Below are 21,441 nucleotides of genomic sequence, written 5' to 3'. Positions count from 1 at the left end.
ATAGTGAGAGAAAATTAAGTTACAGAATACAGGGTGAGAGAAAACTAAATCACAGAAATTATGGTGAGAGAAAACTAAATCACAGAAATCATGGGGAGATAAAATTAAGTTACAGAATACAGGGTGAGAGAAAACTAACTTACAGAATACAAGGTGAGAGAAAACTAAGTTAGAAAATACAAGGTGACAGAAAACTAAGAGAATACAAGGTGAGAAAAAATTAAGTTACAAAATAAATGGTGAGAGAAAACTAAGTTACAGAATACAGGTTGAGAGAAAACTAAATTACAGAATACAAGGTGAGAGAAAACTAAATCACAGAAATCATGGTGAGAGAAAACTAAATTACAAACTACAAGGTGAGAGAAAACTAAATCACAGAAATCATGGTGAGAGAAAACTAAGTTACAGAATACAAGATGAGAGAAAACTAAGTTACAGAAATCATGGTGAGAGAAAACTAAATCACAGAATACAGGGTGAGAGAAAACTAGATCACAGAAATCATTGTGAGAGAAAACTAAGAGAGTACCAGGTGAGAGAAAACTAAATTACAGAATGCAAGGTGAGAGAAAACTAAATTACAGAATACAGGGTGAGAGAAAACTAAATCACATAATACAGAGTGAGAGAAAACTAGATCACAGAAATCATTGTGAGAGAAAACTAAATTACAGAAATCATGGTGAGAGAAAACTAAGTTACAGAATACAGGGTGAGAGAAAACTAAATCACATAATACAGAGTGAGAGAAAACTAGATCACAGAAATCATTGTGAGAGAAAACTAAATTACAGAAATCATGGTGAGAGAAAACTAGATCACAGAAATCATTGTGAGAGAAAACTAAATTACAGAATAAAAGGTGAGAGAAAACTAAGTTACAGAATACAGGGTGAGAGAAAATTAAATTACAGAATACAAGGTGAGAGAAAACTAAATTACAGAAATCATGGTGAGAGAAAACTAAATTACAGAATAAAAGGTGAGAGAAAACTAAGTTACAGAATACAGGGTGAGAGAAAATTAAATTACAGAATACAAGGTGAAAGAAAACTAAATCACAGAAATCATGGTGAGAGAAAACTAAGTTACAGAATACAAGGTGAGAGAAAACTAAGTTACAGAATAGAAGGTCAGAGAAAACTAAATTACAGAATACAGGGTGAGAGAAAACTAAATCACAGAAATTATGGTGAGAGAAAACTAAATTACAGAATACAGGGTGAGAGAAAATTAAGTTAGAGAATACAAGGTGAGTGAAAACTGAATTACAGAATACAAGGTGAGAGAAAACTAAATTACAGAAAACAGGGTGAGAGAAAACAAAATCACAGAAATCATGGTGAGAGAAAATTAAGTTACAGAATAAAAGGAGAGAGAAATCTAAGTTACAGAATACAGGGTGAGAGAAAACTAAATTACAGAATACAAGGTCAGAGAAAACTAAATTACAGAAATCATAGTGAGAGAAAATTAAGTTACAGAATACAGGGTGAGAGAAAACTAAATCACAGAAATTATGGTGAGAGAAAACTAAATCACAGAAATCATGGGGAGATAAAATTAAGTTACAGAATACAGGGTGAGAGAAAACTAACTTACAGAATACAAGGTGAGAGAAAACTAAGTTAGAAAATACAAGGTGACAGAAAACTAAGAGAATACAAGGTGAGAAAAAATTAAGTTACAAAATAAATGGTGAGAGAAAACTAAGTTACAGAATACAGGTTGAGAGAAAACTAAATTACAGAATACAAGGTGAGAGAAAACTAAATCACAGAAATCATGGTGAGAGAAAACTAAATTACAAACTACAAGGTGAGAGAAAACTAAATCACAGAAATCATGGTGAGAGAAAACTAAGTTACAGAATACAAGATGAGAGAAAACTAAGTTACAGAAATCATGGTGAGAGAAAACTAAATCACAGAATACAGGGTGAGAGAAAACTAGATCACAGAAATCATTGTGAGAGAAAACTAAGAGAGTACCAGGCGAGAGAAAACTAAATTACAGAATGCAAGGTGAGAGAAAACTAAATTACAGAATACAGGGTGAGAGAAAACTAAATCACATAATACAGAGTGAGAGAAAACTAGATCACAGAAATCATTGTGAGAGAAAACTAAATTACAGAAATCATGGTGAGAGAAAACTAAGTTACAGAATACAGGGTGAGAGAAAACTAAATCACATAATACAGAGTGAGAGAAAACTAGATCACAGAAATCATTGTGAGAGAAAACTAAATTACAGAAATCATGGTGAGAGAAAACTAGATCACAGAAATCATTGTGAGAGAAAACTAAATTACAGAATAAAAGGTGAGAGAAAACTAAGTTACAGAATACAGGGTGAGAGAAAATTAAATTACAGAATACAAGGTGAGAGAAAACTAAATTACAGAAATCATGGTGAGAGAAAACTAAATTACAGAATAAAGGTGAGAGAAAACTAAGTTACAGAATACAGGGTGAGAGAAAATTAAATTACAGAATACAAGGTGAAAGAAAACTAAATCACAGAAATCATGGTGAGAGAAAACTAAGTTACAGAATACAAGGTGAGAGAAAACTAAGTTACAGAATAGAAGGTCAGAGAAAACTAAATTACAGAATACAGGGTGAGAGAAAACTAAATCACAGAAATTATGGTGAGAGAAAACTAAATTACAGAATACAGGGTGAGAGAAAATTAAGTTAGAGAATACAAGGTGAGTGAAAACTGAATTACAGAATACAAGGTGAGAGAAAACTAAATTACAGAAAACAGGGTGAGAGAAAACAAAATCACAGAAATCATGGTGAGAGAAAATTAAGTTACAGAATAAAAGGAGAGAGAAATCTAAGTTACAGAATACAGGGTGAGAGAAAACTAAATTACAGAATACAAGGTGAGAGAAAACTAAATTACAGAAAACAGGGTGAGAGAAAACTAAATCACAGAAATCATGGTGAGAGAAAACTAAGTTACAGAATACAGGGTGAGAGAAAACTAAATTACAGAATACAGGGCGAGAGAAAACTAAATCACAGAAATCATGGTGAGAGAAAATTAAGTTACAGAATACAGGGTGAGAAAAAACTAAATTACAGGATACAAGGTGAGAGAAAATTAAGTTACAAAATAAATGGTGAGAGAAAACTAAGTTACAGAATACAAGGTGAGAGAAAACTAAATTACAGAATACAAGGTGAGAGAAAACTAAATTACATAATGCAGGGCGAGAGAAAACTAAGTTAGAGAATACAAGGTGAGAGAAAATTAAGTTACAAAATAAATGGTGAGAGAAAACTAAATTACAGAATACAGGGTGAGAGAAAACTAAATTACAGAATACAAGGTGAGAGAAAACTAAATTACAGAATACAGGGTGAGAGAAAACTAAATTACAGAATACAGGGTGAAAAAAAATTAAGTTACAAAATAAATGGTGAGAGAAAACTAAATTACAGATTACAAGGCGAGAGAAAACTAAGTTACAGAATACAGGGTGAGAGAAAACTAAATTACAGAATACAAGGTGAGAGAAAACTAAATTACAGAATACTGGGTGAGAGAAAACTAAGTTAGAGAAGACAAGGTGAAAGAAAACTAAGAGAATACAAGGTGAGAAAAAATTAAGTTACAAGATAAATGGTGAGAGAAAACTAAATTAGAGATTACAAGGTGAGAGAAAACTAAGTTACAGAATACAGGGTGAGAGAAAACTAAATTACAGAATACAAGGTGAGAGAAAACTAAATTACAGAAAACAGGGTGAGAGAAAACTAAATCACAGAAATCATGGTGAGAGAAAATTAAGTTACAGAATAAAAGGAGAGAGAAAACTAAGTTACAGAATACAGGGTGAGAGAAAACTAAATTACAGAATACAGGGCGAGAGAAAACTAAATCACAGAAATCATGGTGAGAGAAAATTAAGTTACAGAATAAAAGGAGAGAGAAAACTGAGTTCCAGAATACAGGGTGAGAGAAAACTAAATTACAGAATACAAAGTGAGAGAAAACTAAGTTAGAGAATACAAGGTGAGAGATAATTAAGTTACAAAATAAATGGTGAGAGAAAACTAAATTACAGAATACAGGGTGAAAGAAAACTAAATTACAGAATACAGGGTGAGAGAAAACTAAATTACAGAATACAAGGTCAGAGAAAACTAAATTACAGAATACAGGGTGAGAGAAAACTAAATTACAGAATACAAGGTCAGAGAAAACTAAATTACAGAATACAGGGTGAGAGAAAACTAAATTACAGAAAACAGGGTGAGATAAAACTAAATCACAGAAATCATGGTGAGAGAAAATTAACTTACAGAATAAAAGGAGAGAGAAAACTAAGTTACAGAATACAGGGTGAGAGAAAACTAAATTACAGAATACAGGGCGAGAGAAAACTAAATCACAGAAATCATGGTGAGAGAAAACTAAATTACAGAATACAAGGTGAGAGAAAACTAAATTACAGAAAACAGGGTGAGAGAAAACTAAATCACAGAAATCATGGTGAGAGAAAATTAAGTTACAGAATACAGGGTGAGAGAAAACTAAATTACAGAATACAAGGTGAGAGAAAACTAAATTACAGAATACAGGGTGAGAGAAAACTAAATCACAGAAATCATGGTGAGAGAAAATTAAGTTACAGAATAAAAGGAGAGAGAAAACTGAGTTCCAGAATACAGGGTGAGAGAAAACTAAATTACAGAATACAAGGTGAGAGAAAACTAAGTTAGAGAATACAAGGTGAGAGACAATTAAGTTACAAAATACAAGGTCAGAGAAAACTAAATTACAGAATACAGGGTGAGAGAAAACTAAGAGAATACAAGGTGAGAAAAAATTAAGTTACAAAATAAATGATGAGACAAAACTAAATTACAGATTACAAGGTGAGATAAAACTAAATTACAGAATACAAGGTGAGAGAAAACTAAGAGAATACAAGGTGAGAAAAATTAAGTTACAAAATAAATGGTGAGAGAAGACTAAATTACAGAATACAGGGTGAGAGAAAACTAAATTACAGAATACAAGGTAAGAGAAAACTAAGTTACAGAATACAAGGTCAGAGAAAACTAAATTACAGAATACATGGTAAGAGAAAACTAAATTACAGAATACAGGGTGAGAGAAAACTAAATTACATAATACAGGGTGAGAGAAAACTAAGAGAATACAAGGTGAGAAAAAATTAAGTTACAAAATAAATGGTGAGAGAAAACTATATTACAGATTACAAGGTGAGAGAAAACTAAGTTACAGAATACAGGGTGAGAGAAAACTAAGTTACAGAATACAGGGTGAGAGAAAACTAAATCACAGAAATCATGGTGAGAGAAAACTAAATTACAGAATACAGGGTGAGAGAAAACTAAATTACAGAATACAAGGTAAGAGAAAACTAAGTTACAGAATACAAGGTCAGAGAAAACTAAATTACAGAATACATGGTAAGAGAAAACTAAATTACAGAATACAGGGTGAGAGAAAACTAAATTACATAATACAGGGTGAGAGAAAACTAAGAGAATACAAGGTGAGAAAAAATTAAGTTACAAAATAAATGGTGAGAGAAAAGTAAGTTACAGAATACAGGGTGAGAGAAAACTAAATCACAGAAATCATGGTGAGAGAAAACTAAGTTACAGAATACAAGGTGAGAGAAAACTAAGTTACAGAAATTATGGTGAGAGAAAACTAAATCACAGAAATTATGGTGAGAGAAAACTAAATTACAGAATACAGGGTGAGAGAAAATTAAGTTAGAGAATACAAGGTGAGTGAAAACTGAATTACAGAATACAAGGTGAGAGAAAACTAAATTACAGAAAACGGGGTGAGAGAAAACTAAATCACAGAAATCATGGTTAGAGAAAATTAAGTTACAGAATACATGGTGAGAGAAAACTAAATTACAGAATACTGGGTGAGAGAAAACTAAGTTAGAGAATACAAGGTGAAAGAAAACTAAGAGAATACAAGGTGAGAAAAAATTAAGTTACAAAATAAATGGTGAGAGAAAACTAAATTAGAGATTACAAGGTGAGAGAAAACTAAGTTACAGAATACAGGGTGAGAGAAAACTAAATTACAGAATACAAGGTGAGAGAAAACTAAATTACAGAAAACAGGGTGAGAGAAAACTAAATCACAGAAATCATGGTGAGAGAAAATTAAGTTACAGAATAAAAGGAGAGAGAAAACTAAGTTACAGAATACAGGGTGAGAGAAAACTAAATTACAGAATACAGGGCGAGAGAAAACTAAATCACAGAAATCATGGTGAGAGAAAATTAAGTTACAGAATAAAAGGAGAGAGAAAACTGAGTTCCAGAATACAGGATGAGAGAAAACTAAATTACAGAATACAAGGTGAGAGAAAACTAAGAGAATACAAGGTGAGAAAAATTAAGTTACAAAATAAATGGTGAGAGAAGACTAAATTACAGAATACAGGGTGAGAGAAAACTAAATTACAGAATACAAGGTAAGAGAAAACTAAGTTACAGAATACAAGGTCAGAGAAAACTAAATTACAGAATACATGGTAAGAGAAAACTAAATTACAGAATACAGGGTGAGAGAAAACTAAATTACATAATACAGGGTGAGAGAAAACTAAGAGAATACAAGGTGAGAAAAAATTAAGTTACAAAATCAATGGTGAGAGAAAACTATATTACAGATTACAAGGTGAGAGAAAACTAAGTTACAGAATACAGGGTGAGAGAAAACTAAGTTACAGAATACAGGGTGAGAGAAAACTAAATCACAGAAATCATGGTGAGAGAAAACTAAATTACAGAATACAGGGTGAGAGAAAACTAAATTACAGAATACAAGGTAAGAGAAAACTAAGTTACAGAATACAAGGTCAGAGAAAACTAAATTACAGAATACATGGTAAGAGAAAACTAAATTACAGAATACAGGGTGAGAGAAAACTAAATTACATAATACAGGGTGAGAGAAAACTAAGAGAATACAAGGTGAGAAAAAATTAAGTTACAAAATAAATGGTGAGAGAAAACTAAGTTACAGAATACAGGGTGAGAGAAAACTAAATCACAGAAATCATGGTGAGAGAAAACTAAGTTACAGAATACAAGGTGAGAGAAAACTAAGTTACAGAAATTATGGTGAGAGAAAACTAAATCACAGAAATTATGGTGAGAGAAAACTAAATTACAGAATACAGGGTGAGAGAAAATTAAATTACAGAATACAAGGTGAGTGAAAACTGAATTACAGAATACAAGGTGAGAGAAAACTAAATTACAGAAAACGGGGTGAGAGAAAACTAAATCACAGAAATCATGGTTAGAGAAAATTAAGTTACAGAATACATGGTGAGAGAAAACTAAATTACAGAATACTGGGTGAGAGAAAACTAAGTTAGAGAATACAAGGTGAAAGAAAACTAAGAGAATACAAGGTGAGAAAAAATTAAGTTACAAAATAAATGGTGAGAGAAAACTAAATTAGAGATTACAAGGTGAGAGAAAACTAAGTTACAGAATACAGGGTGAGAGAAAACTAAATTACAGAATACAAGGTGAGAGAAAACTAAATTACAGAAAACAGGGTGAGAGAAAACTAAATCACAGAAATCATGGTGAGAGAAAATTAAGTTACAGAATAAAAGGAGAGAGAAAACTAAGTTACAGAATACAGGGTGAGAGAAAACTAAATTACAGAATACAGGGCGAGAGAAAACTAAATCACAGAAATCATGGTGAGAGAAAATTAAGTTACAGAATAAAAGGAGAGAGAAAACTGAGTTCCAGAATACAGGATGAGAGAAAACTAAATTACAGAATACAAGGTGAGAGAAAACTAAGTTAGAGAATACAAGGTGAGAGATAATTAAGTTACAAAATAAATGGTGAGAGAAAACTAAATTACAGAATACAAGGTCAGAGAAAACTAAATTACAGAATACAGGGTGAGAGAAAACTAAATTACAGAATACAAGGTGACAGAAAACTAAATTACAGGAAACAGGGTGAGAGAAAACTAAATTACAGAAAATAGGGTGAGAGAAAACTAAATCACAGAAATCATGGTGAGAGAAAATTAAGTTACAGAATAAAAGGAGAGAGAAAACTAAGTTACAGAATACAGGGTGAGAGAAAACTAAATTACAGAATACAGGGCGAGAGAAAACTAAATCACAGAAATCATGGTGAGAGAAAATTAAGTTACAGAATACAGGGTGAGAGAAAACTAAATTACAGAATACAAGGTGAGAGAAAACTAAATTACAGAATACAGGGTGAGAGAAAACTAAATCACAGAAATCATGGTGAGAGAAAATTAAGTTACAGAATAAAAGGAGAGAGAAAACTGAGTTCCAGAATACAGGGTGAGAGGAAACTAAATTACAGAATACAGGGTGAGAGAAAACTAAGAGAATACAAGGTGAGAAAAATTAAGTTACAAAATAAATGGTGAGAGAAAACTGAGTTCCAGAATACAGGGTGAGAGAAAACTAAATTACAGAATACAAGGTGAGAGAAAACTAAGTTAGAGAATACAAGGTGAGAGATAATTAAGTTACAAAATAAATGGTGAGAGAAAACTAAATTACAGAATACAGGGTGAGAGAAAACTAAATTACAGAATACAAGGTCAGAGAAAACTAAATTACAGAATACATGGTGAGAGAAAACTAAATTACATAATACAGGGTGAGAGAAAACTAAGAGAATACAAGGTGAGAAATAATTAAATTACAAAATAAATGGTGAGACAAAACTAAATTACAGATTACAAGGTGAGAGAAAACTAAATTACAGAATACAAGGTGAGAGAAAACTAAGAGAATACAAGGTGAGAAAAAATTAAGTTACAAAATAAATGGTGAGAGAAAACTAAATTACAGAATACAAGGTGAGAGAAAACTAAGAGAATACAAGGTGAGAAAAAATTAAGTTACAAAATAAATGGTGAGAGAAAACTAAATTACAGATTACAAGGTGAGAGAAAACTAAATTACAGAATACAAGGTGAGAGAAAACTAAATTACAGAATACAGGGTGAGAGAAAACTAAATTACAGAATAGAAGGTGAGAGAAAACTAAATTACAGAATACAGGGCGAAAGAAAACTAAGTTAGAGAATACAAGGTGAGAGAAAATTAAGTTACAAAATAAATGGTGAGAGAAAACTAAATTACAGAATACAGGGTGAGAGAAAACTAAATTACAGAATACAAGGTGAGAGAAAACTAAATCACAGAAATCATACTGAGAGAAAACTAAATCATGGTGAGAGAAAATTAAGTTACAGAATAAAAGGTGAGAGAAAACTAAGTTACAGAATACAGGGTGAGAGAAAACTAAATTACAGAATACAGGGTGAGAGAAAACTAAATTACAGAATACAGGGTGAGAGAAAACTAAATTACAGAATACAGGGTGAGAAAAACTAAATTACAGAATACAGGGTGAGAGAAAACTCAATTGGAGAATTCACGAAGGAGGCTGCTTATTAAGAATGGAATTTGTTACAGCACTGAATCAGACCCGATATGTTCCCGAACAGAAGCTTGTATTAAAGTTACGATATTGTACACATTATGTTAATAACGCTATTTCTCGAGATTTGTGATCGTCACAAAATGAACAGTAAAACAAAGTAAACTCCAGTTAGGGTTAGTTAAATGTAGTGACAGTAATACACAAGATGAAAATCTTGAACTGTACAGCCAGAATCCCAGAAAATTTAGATATAAGAGAATGAATACCTTACTATACAGCAGTATTTCTAGAATCAATAAAGAATGAAATGAATGTTCATGTTATTCTCTTCTCTGTCATACCCAAGAGGTTACACCTCTATATTACATAAACATTTGTGCATTTAATTTGCTTAAACATGGTCTTTGACACCAAATTCTGTTTAAAGTGAAGAGCTTATGGAAAGTGTAATCTAAGACTGACCCTACTGTCCTTCACAAAAGTTTTTTTTTACAAAGAAAGTTATGGTATTGGACAATAGCATTCAACTGTGATCATCTGAATTGATATAGCCATCATTATGGGAAATTGTTTTTATAAACTTTCTAACAGCTTCAACCAAAGCAAGGATAAAAATAATAAAACTTTCTAAATGAGTGATAATAAAACTTTCTAAATAAGTGATATTATTATGTATCAGGTAACAAAGATCGGGCTAGAAAGTTTGCTGTAGACATGGCAGGTTTTGCTGTCTCCATTCCATTCCTTTTCAGAAGACCAAATGCCACCATGGGCTGTGATCAAGGGTACTTAGAAGATCAATTCTTACAGAGTCTGGAAGTTAGTATAGATGAACTGGAGCCCAAGGCTGAGAACTGTGTACAGGTATTTGAAAAATTAAAATGCAACAGAAAAAAAAACAAATATAAAAGTACTCCACAGCTGACCAGTATATGAAGGTAAGGAAACATTATAACAGCTGCCAACAGTAACAAATAAGATACTAGATTTACTAACAACATTCAAATGTTAGCAAGATTATAATTATGAAATAATATGAAGCACAATGATTAGGAAATGTTAGAGTGAAGTCTCAAGGGAGGCATATTTTTAAAAACTGGTCAGGATGGTTTTCTTCAATAATTGTTTACAGAAGCTACAAAGAACAATATTATTTTACATTTATTGTTAACTATTAACAAAGAAATTATTGATAGGATGAAGACTGGAGAACATACGGGTCCAGATGATCATTTCTAATTAGATTTGATGTTTTTCTGCATATAAAAATAAGGAATAATAAGCTACTGGTCTCAAAGTTTCAAACGTGAAATGGGTAATGGGTATCTGAATTAGCTGGATACACTGATGGAAGATATTCATGTGAAATGGGTATCTGAATTAGCTGGATACACTGATGGAAGATATTCATGTGAAATGGGTATCTGAATTAGCTGGATACACTGATGGAAGATATTCAGGTCTATACAAGATCAAAACAGCAGGTCAGAGTGAAATGGGTATCTGAATTAGCTGGATACACTGATGGAAGATATTCATGTGAAATGGGTATCTGAATTAGCTGGATACACTGATGGAAGATATTCATGTGAAATGGGTATCTGAATTAGCTGGATACACTGATGGAAGATATTCATGTGAAATGGGTATCTGAATTAGCTGGATACACTGATGGAAGATATTCATGTGAAATGGGTATCTGAATTAGCTGGATACACTGATGGAAGATATTCATGTGAAATGGGTATCTGAATTAGCTGGATACAAACGTGAACAATGTGAAATGGGTATCTGAATTAGCTGGATACACTGATGGAAGATATTCAGGTATCTGAATTAGCTGGATACACTGATGGAAGATATTCATGTGAAATGGGTATCTGAATTAGCTGGATACACTGATGGAGGATATTCATGTGAAATGGGTATCTGAATTAGCTGGATACACTGATGGAAGATATTCATGTGAAATGGGTATCTGAATTAGCTGGATACACTGATGGAAGATATTCATGTGAAATGGGTATCTGAATTAGCTGGATACACTGATGGAAGATATTCATGTGAAATGGGTATCTGAATTAGCTGGATACACTGATGGAAGATATTCATGTGAAATGGGTATCTGAATTAGCTGGATACACTGATGGAAGATATTCATGTGAAATGGGTATCTGAATTAGCTGGATACACTGATGGAAGATATTCATGTGAAATGGGTATCTGAATTAGCTGGATACACTGATGGAAGATATTCATGTGAAATGGGTATCTGAATTAGCTGGATACACTGATGGAAGATATTCATGTGAAATGGGTATCTGAATTAGCTGGATACACTGATGGAAGATATTCATGTGAAATGGGTATCTGAATTAGCTGGATACACTGATGGAAGATATTCATGTGAAATGGGTATCTGAATTAGCTGGATACACTGATGGAAGATATTCATGTGAAATGGGTATCTGAATTAGCTGGATACACTGATGGAAGATATTCATGTGAAATGGGTATCTGAATTAGCTGGATACACTGATGGAAGATATTCATGTGAAATGGGTATCTGAATTAGCTGGATACACTGATGGAAGATATTCATGTGAAATGGGTATCTGAATTAGCTGGATACACTGATGGAAGATATTCATGTGAAATGGGTATCTGAATTAGCTGGATACAAACGTGAACAATGTGAAATGGGTATCTAAATTAGCTGGATACACTGATGGAAGATATTCGTGAACAATGTGAAATGGGTATCTGAATTAGCTGGATACACTGATGGAAGATATTCAGGTCTATACAAGATCAAAACAGAGGGAAATTAGAAAATAAAAAACTATATGGTATTTCTTTAAATACATTAAGGGTAACCATAATGTTGGGATAGGTGTAGTATCATTAAGATATGATACCAGATGCAATGATTATGGGATAGCTGGGTTATTATATTGTACTAATGAAGATATAAGATATAATCTTCAGTGGTTGTTGGATGGTTGAACAAGAATATAACATTAATTCTGAACTTGTCAAGAAAGAATTGGTAAGTTTAAACAATGATAAATATCCTGGGTCAGGTAATATTTACTCCAGGGTTTGAAGGAAGTTAAGGAATGGGTGTGAGAGACACCTGCTACTACTTAAACAGTTCCAAAATATTGAAAGTTGCTTAGTGTCACTCCTACCTTCAAGGAAAGAGATAAAAATGTTCTCAGTAATTAGAGGCCAGTTAGCCTCACATCAGTTGTAAGAAACGTGTTTGAATACCAGATAAAAGAAATGTAAATTCATTTAATAAAATTTAATCAGTTGTTGGGTCATTCGTTCAAGAGGTTTCTGCATATTTATATGAGAGTACAGATGTGGATTTGGTGTACCTAGATTTTCAGAAATAACCTGATGAGCCACATGCAACACTTGTTAAAAACGTTGTTACTGTAAGGGCGAGAGATGGGTTGGCTCACTGAATACATAATATTTTGGATGGAAGAATGCAGATGGTTTTCTCAAGTCAAAGTAGATTAATGCCACAAGTGGGGTACCTCAGACCTTCAATGTGTTTGATTTACACCAATGAAAAATATGAACAGATTATTTAAATTTGCTGATGACATTAAAATTTTGGGTATTGTAATTTCACAAGAAGATTGGAATAATTTGATGTACTGGGTGAATAAATGGTTTACAATTATAATAAATGCAAGTTTAATACATGTATCACAATTTCAATTACAATTTGGATGGGAATAATCTTAACAGTATTACAGAGAAAGAAAATCTCTGTTCTGGTTGGTCAATCTCTTATATTATCCAAGCAGTTTGCAGTTACTAGAGCCTAGACAAATAAGATTAAAAGCTATATCTAAAGAAATATTGAATACAAGTCTATGGAGATTATAATGTCATTGTATAGGTGATTTGTTAGATCATATTTAAAGTATGGTGTTCAGTCTTTGGCTTCTTACTTTAGAAAGAACACTGAACTGTCAGAAAGGGTTGGGCTACAACCATCACATTATAACACCTTCATTGCTGAAAGGGTGAGCATGTCTGGTGGGGCAGGGATTCAAACCTGCATCTCCTAGATTGCAAGCCAAGTACCCTAACCACCTGGTCATGGTGGGCCAAGAGAATTGTAAGACACAAATATAAATTAATTTTTATATGGAAAGAATTTATCTTCAGGTAAGACAGCTTCATGTTTCTAAGAAACAGGGCCAGATTAAGGAAAATAAAACAGCCATTCAGGCTTTAGACCTACCATCAAATTAGTATTAGTTAGGAAATGGTAATAATTATTAACAACAAGTAATCTGATATAAAAGCTAACTAGAATTTCAAGATTTCTTCACATTCAGACAGCACAGATATAGAATTTTTTAAGATAGGGTTCAGTTTGTAAAAGAGGCACACATATAAGAACAATAACATTTTTGTGTTTTTAAATGTATATTTGTGGTTTGACAATCTGAAACAGATCAAGGAAAGTTTCAGAGGAAATTTGATGGTTTATTCGACTGTCAATTTTTAAAATATACATTTTCATAACATATTTCTGTTAAGTTTCTAATTATTATTGTCCGATTAAATGCTTTAATTTTTTAGGTTGTGCTTGGTCGATGTAACAAAATTATTATTATTATTAGGCCAATTTGATGTGTGCATAAGAATAATTTGAAACAATGTATATTGGTATTTTGATATCAAGACACACATTATTAGTCATGCAACAAAATCAGCCTACACGACACACTGTGTGTTACTAACCAGAGTGATAGTTTAGCAGTTTTCCACTTTCCGTAACTCAGACTGTGGTACTCCAGAGTATCACATATTTTCAGTGGACAAGGGCTATTCTATGCTCAGACTGTGGTAATCCAGAGTATCACATATTTTCAGTGGACAAGGTTTATTCTATGCTCAGACTGTAGTACTCCAAAGTATCACATATTTTCAGTGGATAAGGTCTATGCTATGCTCAGACCCAGAGTATCATATATTTTCAGTAGATAAGGTCTATGCTATGCTCAGACTGTGGTACTCCAGGGTATCACATATTTTCAGTGGATAAGGTCTATTCTATGCTCAAACTGTGGTAATCCAGAGTATCACATATTTGCAGTGGACAAGGTCTATTCTATCCTCAGACTGTGGTACTCCAGAGTATCACATATTTTCAATGGACAAGGTCTATTCTATGCTCAGACTGTGGTACTCCAGAGTATCACATATTTTCAGTGGACAAGGTCTATTCTATGCTCAGACTGTGGTAATACAGAGTATCGCATAATTTCAGTGGACAATGTCTATTCTGTGCTCAGACTGTGGTACTCCAGAGTATCTCATATTTTCAGTGGACAAGGTCTATTCTATGCTCAGACTGTGGTACTCCAGAGTATCACATATTTTCAGTGGACAAGGTCTATTCTATGCTCAGACTGTGGTACTCCAGAGTATCACATATTTTCAGTAGACAAGGTCTATTCTATGCTCATACTGTGGTAATCCAGAGTATCACATACTTTCAGTGGACAAGGTCTATTCTATGCTCAGACTGTGGTACTCCAGAGTATCACATATTTTCAATAGACAAGGTCTATTCTATGCTCATACTGTGGTAATCCAGAGTATCACATACTTTCAGTGGACAAGGTCTATTCTATCCTCATTTCACATTCTCATACACAAGAAATTATATTTTCACTTTTGTTCCAACTTCTTTCTCCTTGTCTTTGCACTGAAACTTTATTGGATATAAAAATATACTTTACCTTTAATGGATATTTTTCTTACATTTGGCACATGTACAGAGAGATCTTCATAATCTACAGCAAATCTGGCCTAAATATAAGCCACACATACAAAGTTACTGAACAAAAACTACTCAATTTTGAACAAATGTTTGCACACGTCTATACAGAAAGTCACATGAGCTATCAGTCTAAAACTTTTACTACAGCTTACCTAAAAGTAAAAATAAACCATTTGTTTTCCTTTGGATTAAAGATGGCTCATTCAGAGCAGTAAAACTATACAGTGAAAGCAAGTACTGGTTAGGTCAAGCAAACTAGACTAGCAATTTCTACCACTAGTTCTCAAATAAATTATACAGGTGAATGGATATTATTCGTTGTCAATATTGTCAAAATTGTAAACATTACAGTCAAACTGGTAAAATACATTTATAGACTTGATTAAATATTACAGCCAAAGTGGTAAACTACATTTATAGATTTCATTAAATATTACAGAGAAACTGTTAAATAACATTGGTAGACTTAATTAAATTCATCATATACAAATTACACATACGAGTGCATACAAGTTTGTGAAATGTATATTTTTTCATGAAAACTGTTTGCACAGATATGCTACATTTATACTAGTTGTGTACTTTGTTTCATAAAATAACATACAATTAGGTCAACAATGAGTATAATTCATGCTCTGCACCATTTTGGTTTGAAGTGAAACAGTTCAATGTAGACTCTAAAACAATGAAATAGTTTTACAATAATAATAAGTTAGTTTAGTTAAATTTTGAATGTAACTATAAAGGCTGTGGCATATGAATTTTTAGCTATTCATATCAAAAGGGTTAACTCTCTCAATATATAGACTCAGTCCCAAGGACTGACTACACGAACATTTTTACTTGCATATAGTTTTAATACTATAACATGTAATGTTCTGTCTCCTCACAAAATCTGTCATCTGTACACAAAAAAATTAAGTTTTTAATGATATTTTACTGAAGATGGATCCCTGAATATATCAAGTTCTTTTATGACCAGTTCATGTTCAAAGTGATTTCATGTTAAGATTAAAAATATGTTTATTCATCTAAAAAATCTCAAATGTCACATATAATCTGTAAACCCTCCTAAAAATATTTTTCTCAGTAAAATCTTACATTTTATCTGGTCAAATTGACAGACCTTGTAACCACCAAAAAAAAGCCTAAATAACTCAAAATTACTCCTTTTTGTCTCTTTAGAATGGCTTCAAATTAACATGAAAGAACATTTATTTATTCTTTAATGTAATATTTGTATATTCTGAAGGTACCTGTTTATGAAAAAATTTTGTTTATCCTTTGTACATTTTATATATGTAAAAACAGCTGGTATGAGTTGAGAAAATTCTATGTAGAGGAGCAAACACTGTTTCAACCTTCAAAACATTGTTCGTTCCTCTACATAGAATTTTCTCAACCTATACCAGCTGTTTTTACATGTATATTTTTCTCTACAGGTGGGTTTTCTCGTCATCACGGATTATTATCTTTGTACATTTTGAATCTTTAAAATCTTGAGTTATTTATATTGATATTTAAGTCTATTCTTTCATGCACCAGAAATAATCATGTATGCTTATGACTTTACCATTCTTCCTGTATGACTGTTGATATAGTAGTATGGGAGAATACTATGTTTTATTACTATATGAAGGTAGTAGCTAGTGCCCCACATCTGACCCTTCTAAAGCCATACCCATGTATGTAATGCATTACCATACTAAATTTTACTGTATACAGTGACAAGTTTACCTGCTAGCAGTAAATGGGTTGTTTGTATAATATTAATGGACAAACAAAACAATTATGACATTTTTCAAAATAGTTTTGAGGAATCTGTTAATTCAAATGGACCGTTGACGATCTCAAGTCTGTTCACAAATGTATTAAACACTGATAAATGTGATACAGAAAGCATGAGTAATACAAATGATTTTCTTGACACTTTTGGGAAACTGAGATAGTAGCTCGCAGTTCCTCCATGGAGTCAATTTAAGTCTCCTTTAGGTGTAATACTCCTCACAAAGGGTTTGTTTATAGGCAGGCACAAAGTACACAAAGATCTATTTGTGCTCAGTGTACTACAGGTACTGAAACCCAATTTCTAATGCTGTAAGTCCTCAGAAATACTGCTGTACCTCTGGGGGGAGCTAACAAAAGGAAAATCATGTAATGAAATTTATATATTGATTTTTTAAATTTTAGTAATGTTTATTTTCTCAAATCGTATAAAATCCAAAAATAGAAAATGTTTCATATTAAGAACACGATGCACTGAAAATATGTTTCATATTAAGAACACGATGCACTGAAAATATGTTTCATATTAAGAACACGATGTACTGAAAATATGTTTCATATTAAGAACACGATGTACTGAAAATATGTTTCATATTAAGAACACGATGTACTGAAAATGTTTCATATTAAGAACACGATGTACTGAAAATGTTTCATATTAAGAACACGATGTACTGAAAATGTTTCATATTAAGAACACGATGTACTGAAAATGTTTCATATTAAGAACACGATGTACTGAAAATGTTTCATATTAAGAACACGATGTACTGAAAATGTTTCATATTAAGAACACGATGTACTGAAAATATTTCATGTTAGGAATACGATGTACTGAAAATGTTTCATATTAAGAACACGATGTACTGAAAATATTTCATGTTAAGAACACGATGTACTGAAAGTATTTCATATTAAGAACACGATCTACTGAAAGTATTTCATATTAAGAACACGATCTACTGAAAGTATTTCATATTAAGAACACGATGTACTGAAAAGTGCAGAATTTGAATTCCCAGAATCCCACTCCAATATCCAGTACTGACAGACAAGTGAGGAAACTCTCACTTGACAGAGAAATTTAATTTTTTTGTGTTATATGCAGTTCTAGTGGCTCATTAATGTTCTATTTAAGGGATCATCTGAAGTTGTGTATATGTCTCAGTAAGGTTTTTTTCTGTAATAAATCTAGGCTTATCACAAACAATTAAAGCTGCATGTGTTTTCAGAATTTTCTTTAAATACCAAACCCATTTTTTCATGCATAATGCATATATTTTTCTAATTCACATCTGTTTATTTCATTGTTGTTTCTTCAGTGGGCAAGGAGCTGCATCTCTACCAGTCTCCACCTTAATTTGGTCCTGTTAACAGACTGGTTGAACATTAAAAGAATTAGAAAGCTTAATAAATATTTGAATAAAGGCTGCCTTAATTTAGCAGAGAAAATGGTCTAAATGAATCAAAATGTACCTTTCTGTCATTTAATGTTGTGTTAATAGTTCAATGTTTTGCATATAATATGCTTCATTCTACATCTAGATGTTGCACTAAACAATATATGATAAAATTTGCTTTTGATTTAAGAGTTGATGTTAATAAAATGGAAAAACAGAAGCACATTAAAAATTCACAGTCCGCATATTGTAAATAATAAAATATTTTTAAAAAATATTAATGTAAGGGCTAAAAATACTTTTACTACAACGTTATAAATCATGTAAAAAGTATTTTATTAGCAATTTCTTGAAAACCAAAATAAACATTAACAACTGAGAAATACTAAACAAATGGTAAACACTGCAATAAATATGGAAGTATGCAGATATGTCCACCAATGTTTAAAGAAATAAAAATGTACATCAGTTTCACTGAAAAACTAAATTTGTTTCTCCACAGGTTCTTGCCTGGCATTTGAAATCAGGAAAGACAGAGATTCCACAGATATCTAATTTAGAACTAGTTAATAATGTTAATAGTACTAACCTACCTAAATTATATGATCACTTTTTTAATATACACTGAAATATTAATTAATAATGTTAATAGTACTAACCTACCTAAATTATATGATCACTTTTTTAATATACACTGAAATATTAATTAATAATGTTAATAGTACTAACCTACCTAAATTATATGATCACTTTTTAATATACACTAAAATATTAATTAATAATGTTAATAGTACTAACCTACCTAAATTATATGATCACTTTTTTAATATACACTAAAATATTAATTAATAATGTTAATAGTACTAACCTACCTAAATTATATGATCACTTTTTTAATATACACTAAAATATTAATTAATAATGTTAATAGTACTAACCTACCTAAATTATATGATCACTTTTTAATATACACTAAAAATTAATTAATAATGTTAATAGTACTAACCTACCTAAATTATATGATCACTTTTAATATACACTAAAATATTAATTAATAATGTTAATAGTACTAACCTACCTAAATTATATGATCACTTTTTTTAATATACACTAAAATATTAATTAATAATGTTAATAGTACTAACCTACCTAAATTATATGATCACTTTTTTAATATACACTAAAATATTAATTAATAATGTTAATAGTACTAACCTACCTAAATTATATGATCACTTTTTTAATATACACTGAAATATTAATTAATAATGTTAATAGTACTAACCTACCTAAATTATATTATCACTTTTTAATATACACTAAAATATTAATTAATAATGTTAATAGTACTAACCTACCTAAATTATATGATCACTTTTTTAATATACACTAAAATATTAATTAATAATGTTAATAGTACTAACCTACCTAAATTATATGATCACTTTTTTAATATACACTAAAATATTAATTAATAATGTTAATAGTACTAACCTACCTAAATTATATGATCACTTTTAATATACACTAAAATATTAATTAATAATGTTAATAGTACTAACCTACCTAAATTATATGATCACTTTTTTTAATATACACTAAAATATTAATTAATAATGTTAATAGTACTAACCTACCTAAATTATATGATCACTTTTTTAATATACACTAAAATATTAATTAATAATGTTAATAGTACTAACCTACCTAAATTATATGATCACTTTTTTAATATACACTAAAATATTAATTAATAATGTTAATAGTACTAACCTACCTAAATTATATGATCACTTTTTTAATATACACTAAAATATTAATTAATAATGTTAATAGTACTAACCTACCTAAATTATATGATCACTTTTTTAATATACACTAAAATATTAATTAATAATGTTAATAGTACTAACCTACCTAAATTATATGATCACTTTTTTTAATATACACTGAAATATTAATTAATAATGTTAATAGTACTAACCTACCTAAATTATATGATCACTTTTTTTAATATACACTAAAATATTAATTAATAATGTTAATAGTAATAACCTATCTAAATTATATGATCACTTTTTTAATATACACTAAAATATTAATTAATAATGTTAATAGTATTAACCTACCTAAATTATATGATCACTTTTTTAATATACACTGAAATATTAATTAATAATGTTAATAGTACTTACCTACCTAAATTATACGATCACTTTTTTAATATACACTAAAATATTAATTAATAATGTTAATAGTACTAACCTACCTAAATTATATGATCACTATTTTAATATACACTAAAATATTAATTAATAATGTTAATAGTACTAACCTACCTAAATTATATGATCACTTTTTTAATATACACTAAAATATTAATTAATAATGTTAATAGTACTAACCTACCTAAATTATATGATCACTTTTTTAATATACACTGAAATATTAATTAATAATGTTAATAGTACTTACCTACCTAAATTATACGATCACTTTTTTAATATACACTAAAATATTAATTAATAATGTTAATAGTACTAACCTACCTAAATTATATGATCACTTTTAATATACACTAAAATATTAATTAATAATGTTAATAGTACTAACCTACCTAAATTATATGATCACTTTTTTAATATACACTAAAATATTAATTAATAATGTTAATAGTACTAACCTACCTAAATTATATGATCACTTTTTTAATATACACTAAAATATTAATTAATAATGTTAATAGTACTAACCTACCTAAATTATATGATCAATTTTTTAATATACACTAAAATATTAATTAATAATGTTAATAGTACTAACCTACCTAAATTATATGATCACTTTTTTAATATACACTGAAATATTAATTAATAATGTTAATAGTACTTACGTTACCTAAATTATATGATCACTTTTTTAATATACACTAAAATATTAATTAAAA

General features: G+C 30.5%; 1 protein-coding gene across 1 annotated transcript in view; it reads left to right on the top strand.

Moving 5' to 3' along the window:
- The window catches only part of LOC143226886 (galactosylgalactosylxylosylprotein 3-beta-glucuronosyltransferase 3-like), a 29,178-nt gene extending 9,941 nt beyond the window's left edge, over positions 1 to 19,237 (top strand). The window contains exons 5-6 of the mRNA XM_076458421.1: positions 10,171 to 10,355; positions 18,997 to 19,237. Coding sequence (XP_076314536.1) covers positions 10,171 to 10,355; positions 18,997 to 19,122 — 311 coding nt within the window. The 3' untranslated portion in view covers positions 19,123 to 19,237. The remainder of the gene's footprint in view (positions 1 to 10,170; positions 10,356 to 18,996) is intronic.
- The last annotated feature ends 2,204 nt before the right edge of the window (positions 19,238 to 21,441 follow it).

Source organism: Tachypleus tridentatus, chromosome 9, assembly GCF_004210375.1.
Source record: "Tachypleus tridentatus isolate NWPU-2018 chromosome 9, ASM421037v1, whole genome shotgun sequence".
Lineage (NCBI taxonomy): Eukaryota > Metazoa > Arthropoda > Merostomata > Xiphosura > Limulidae > Tachypleus > Tachypleus tridentatus.
This window is presented reverse-complemented; position numbering and strand designations above follow the sequence as displayed.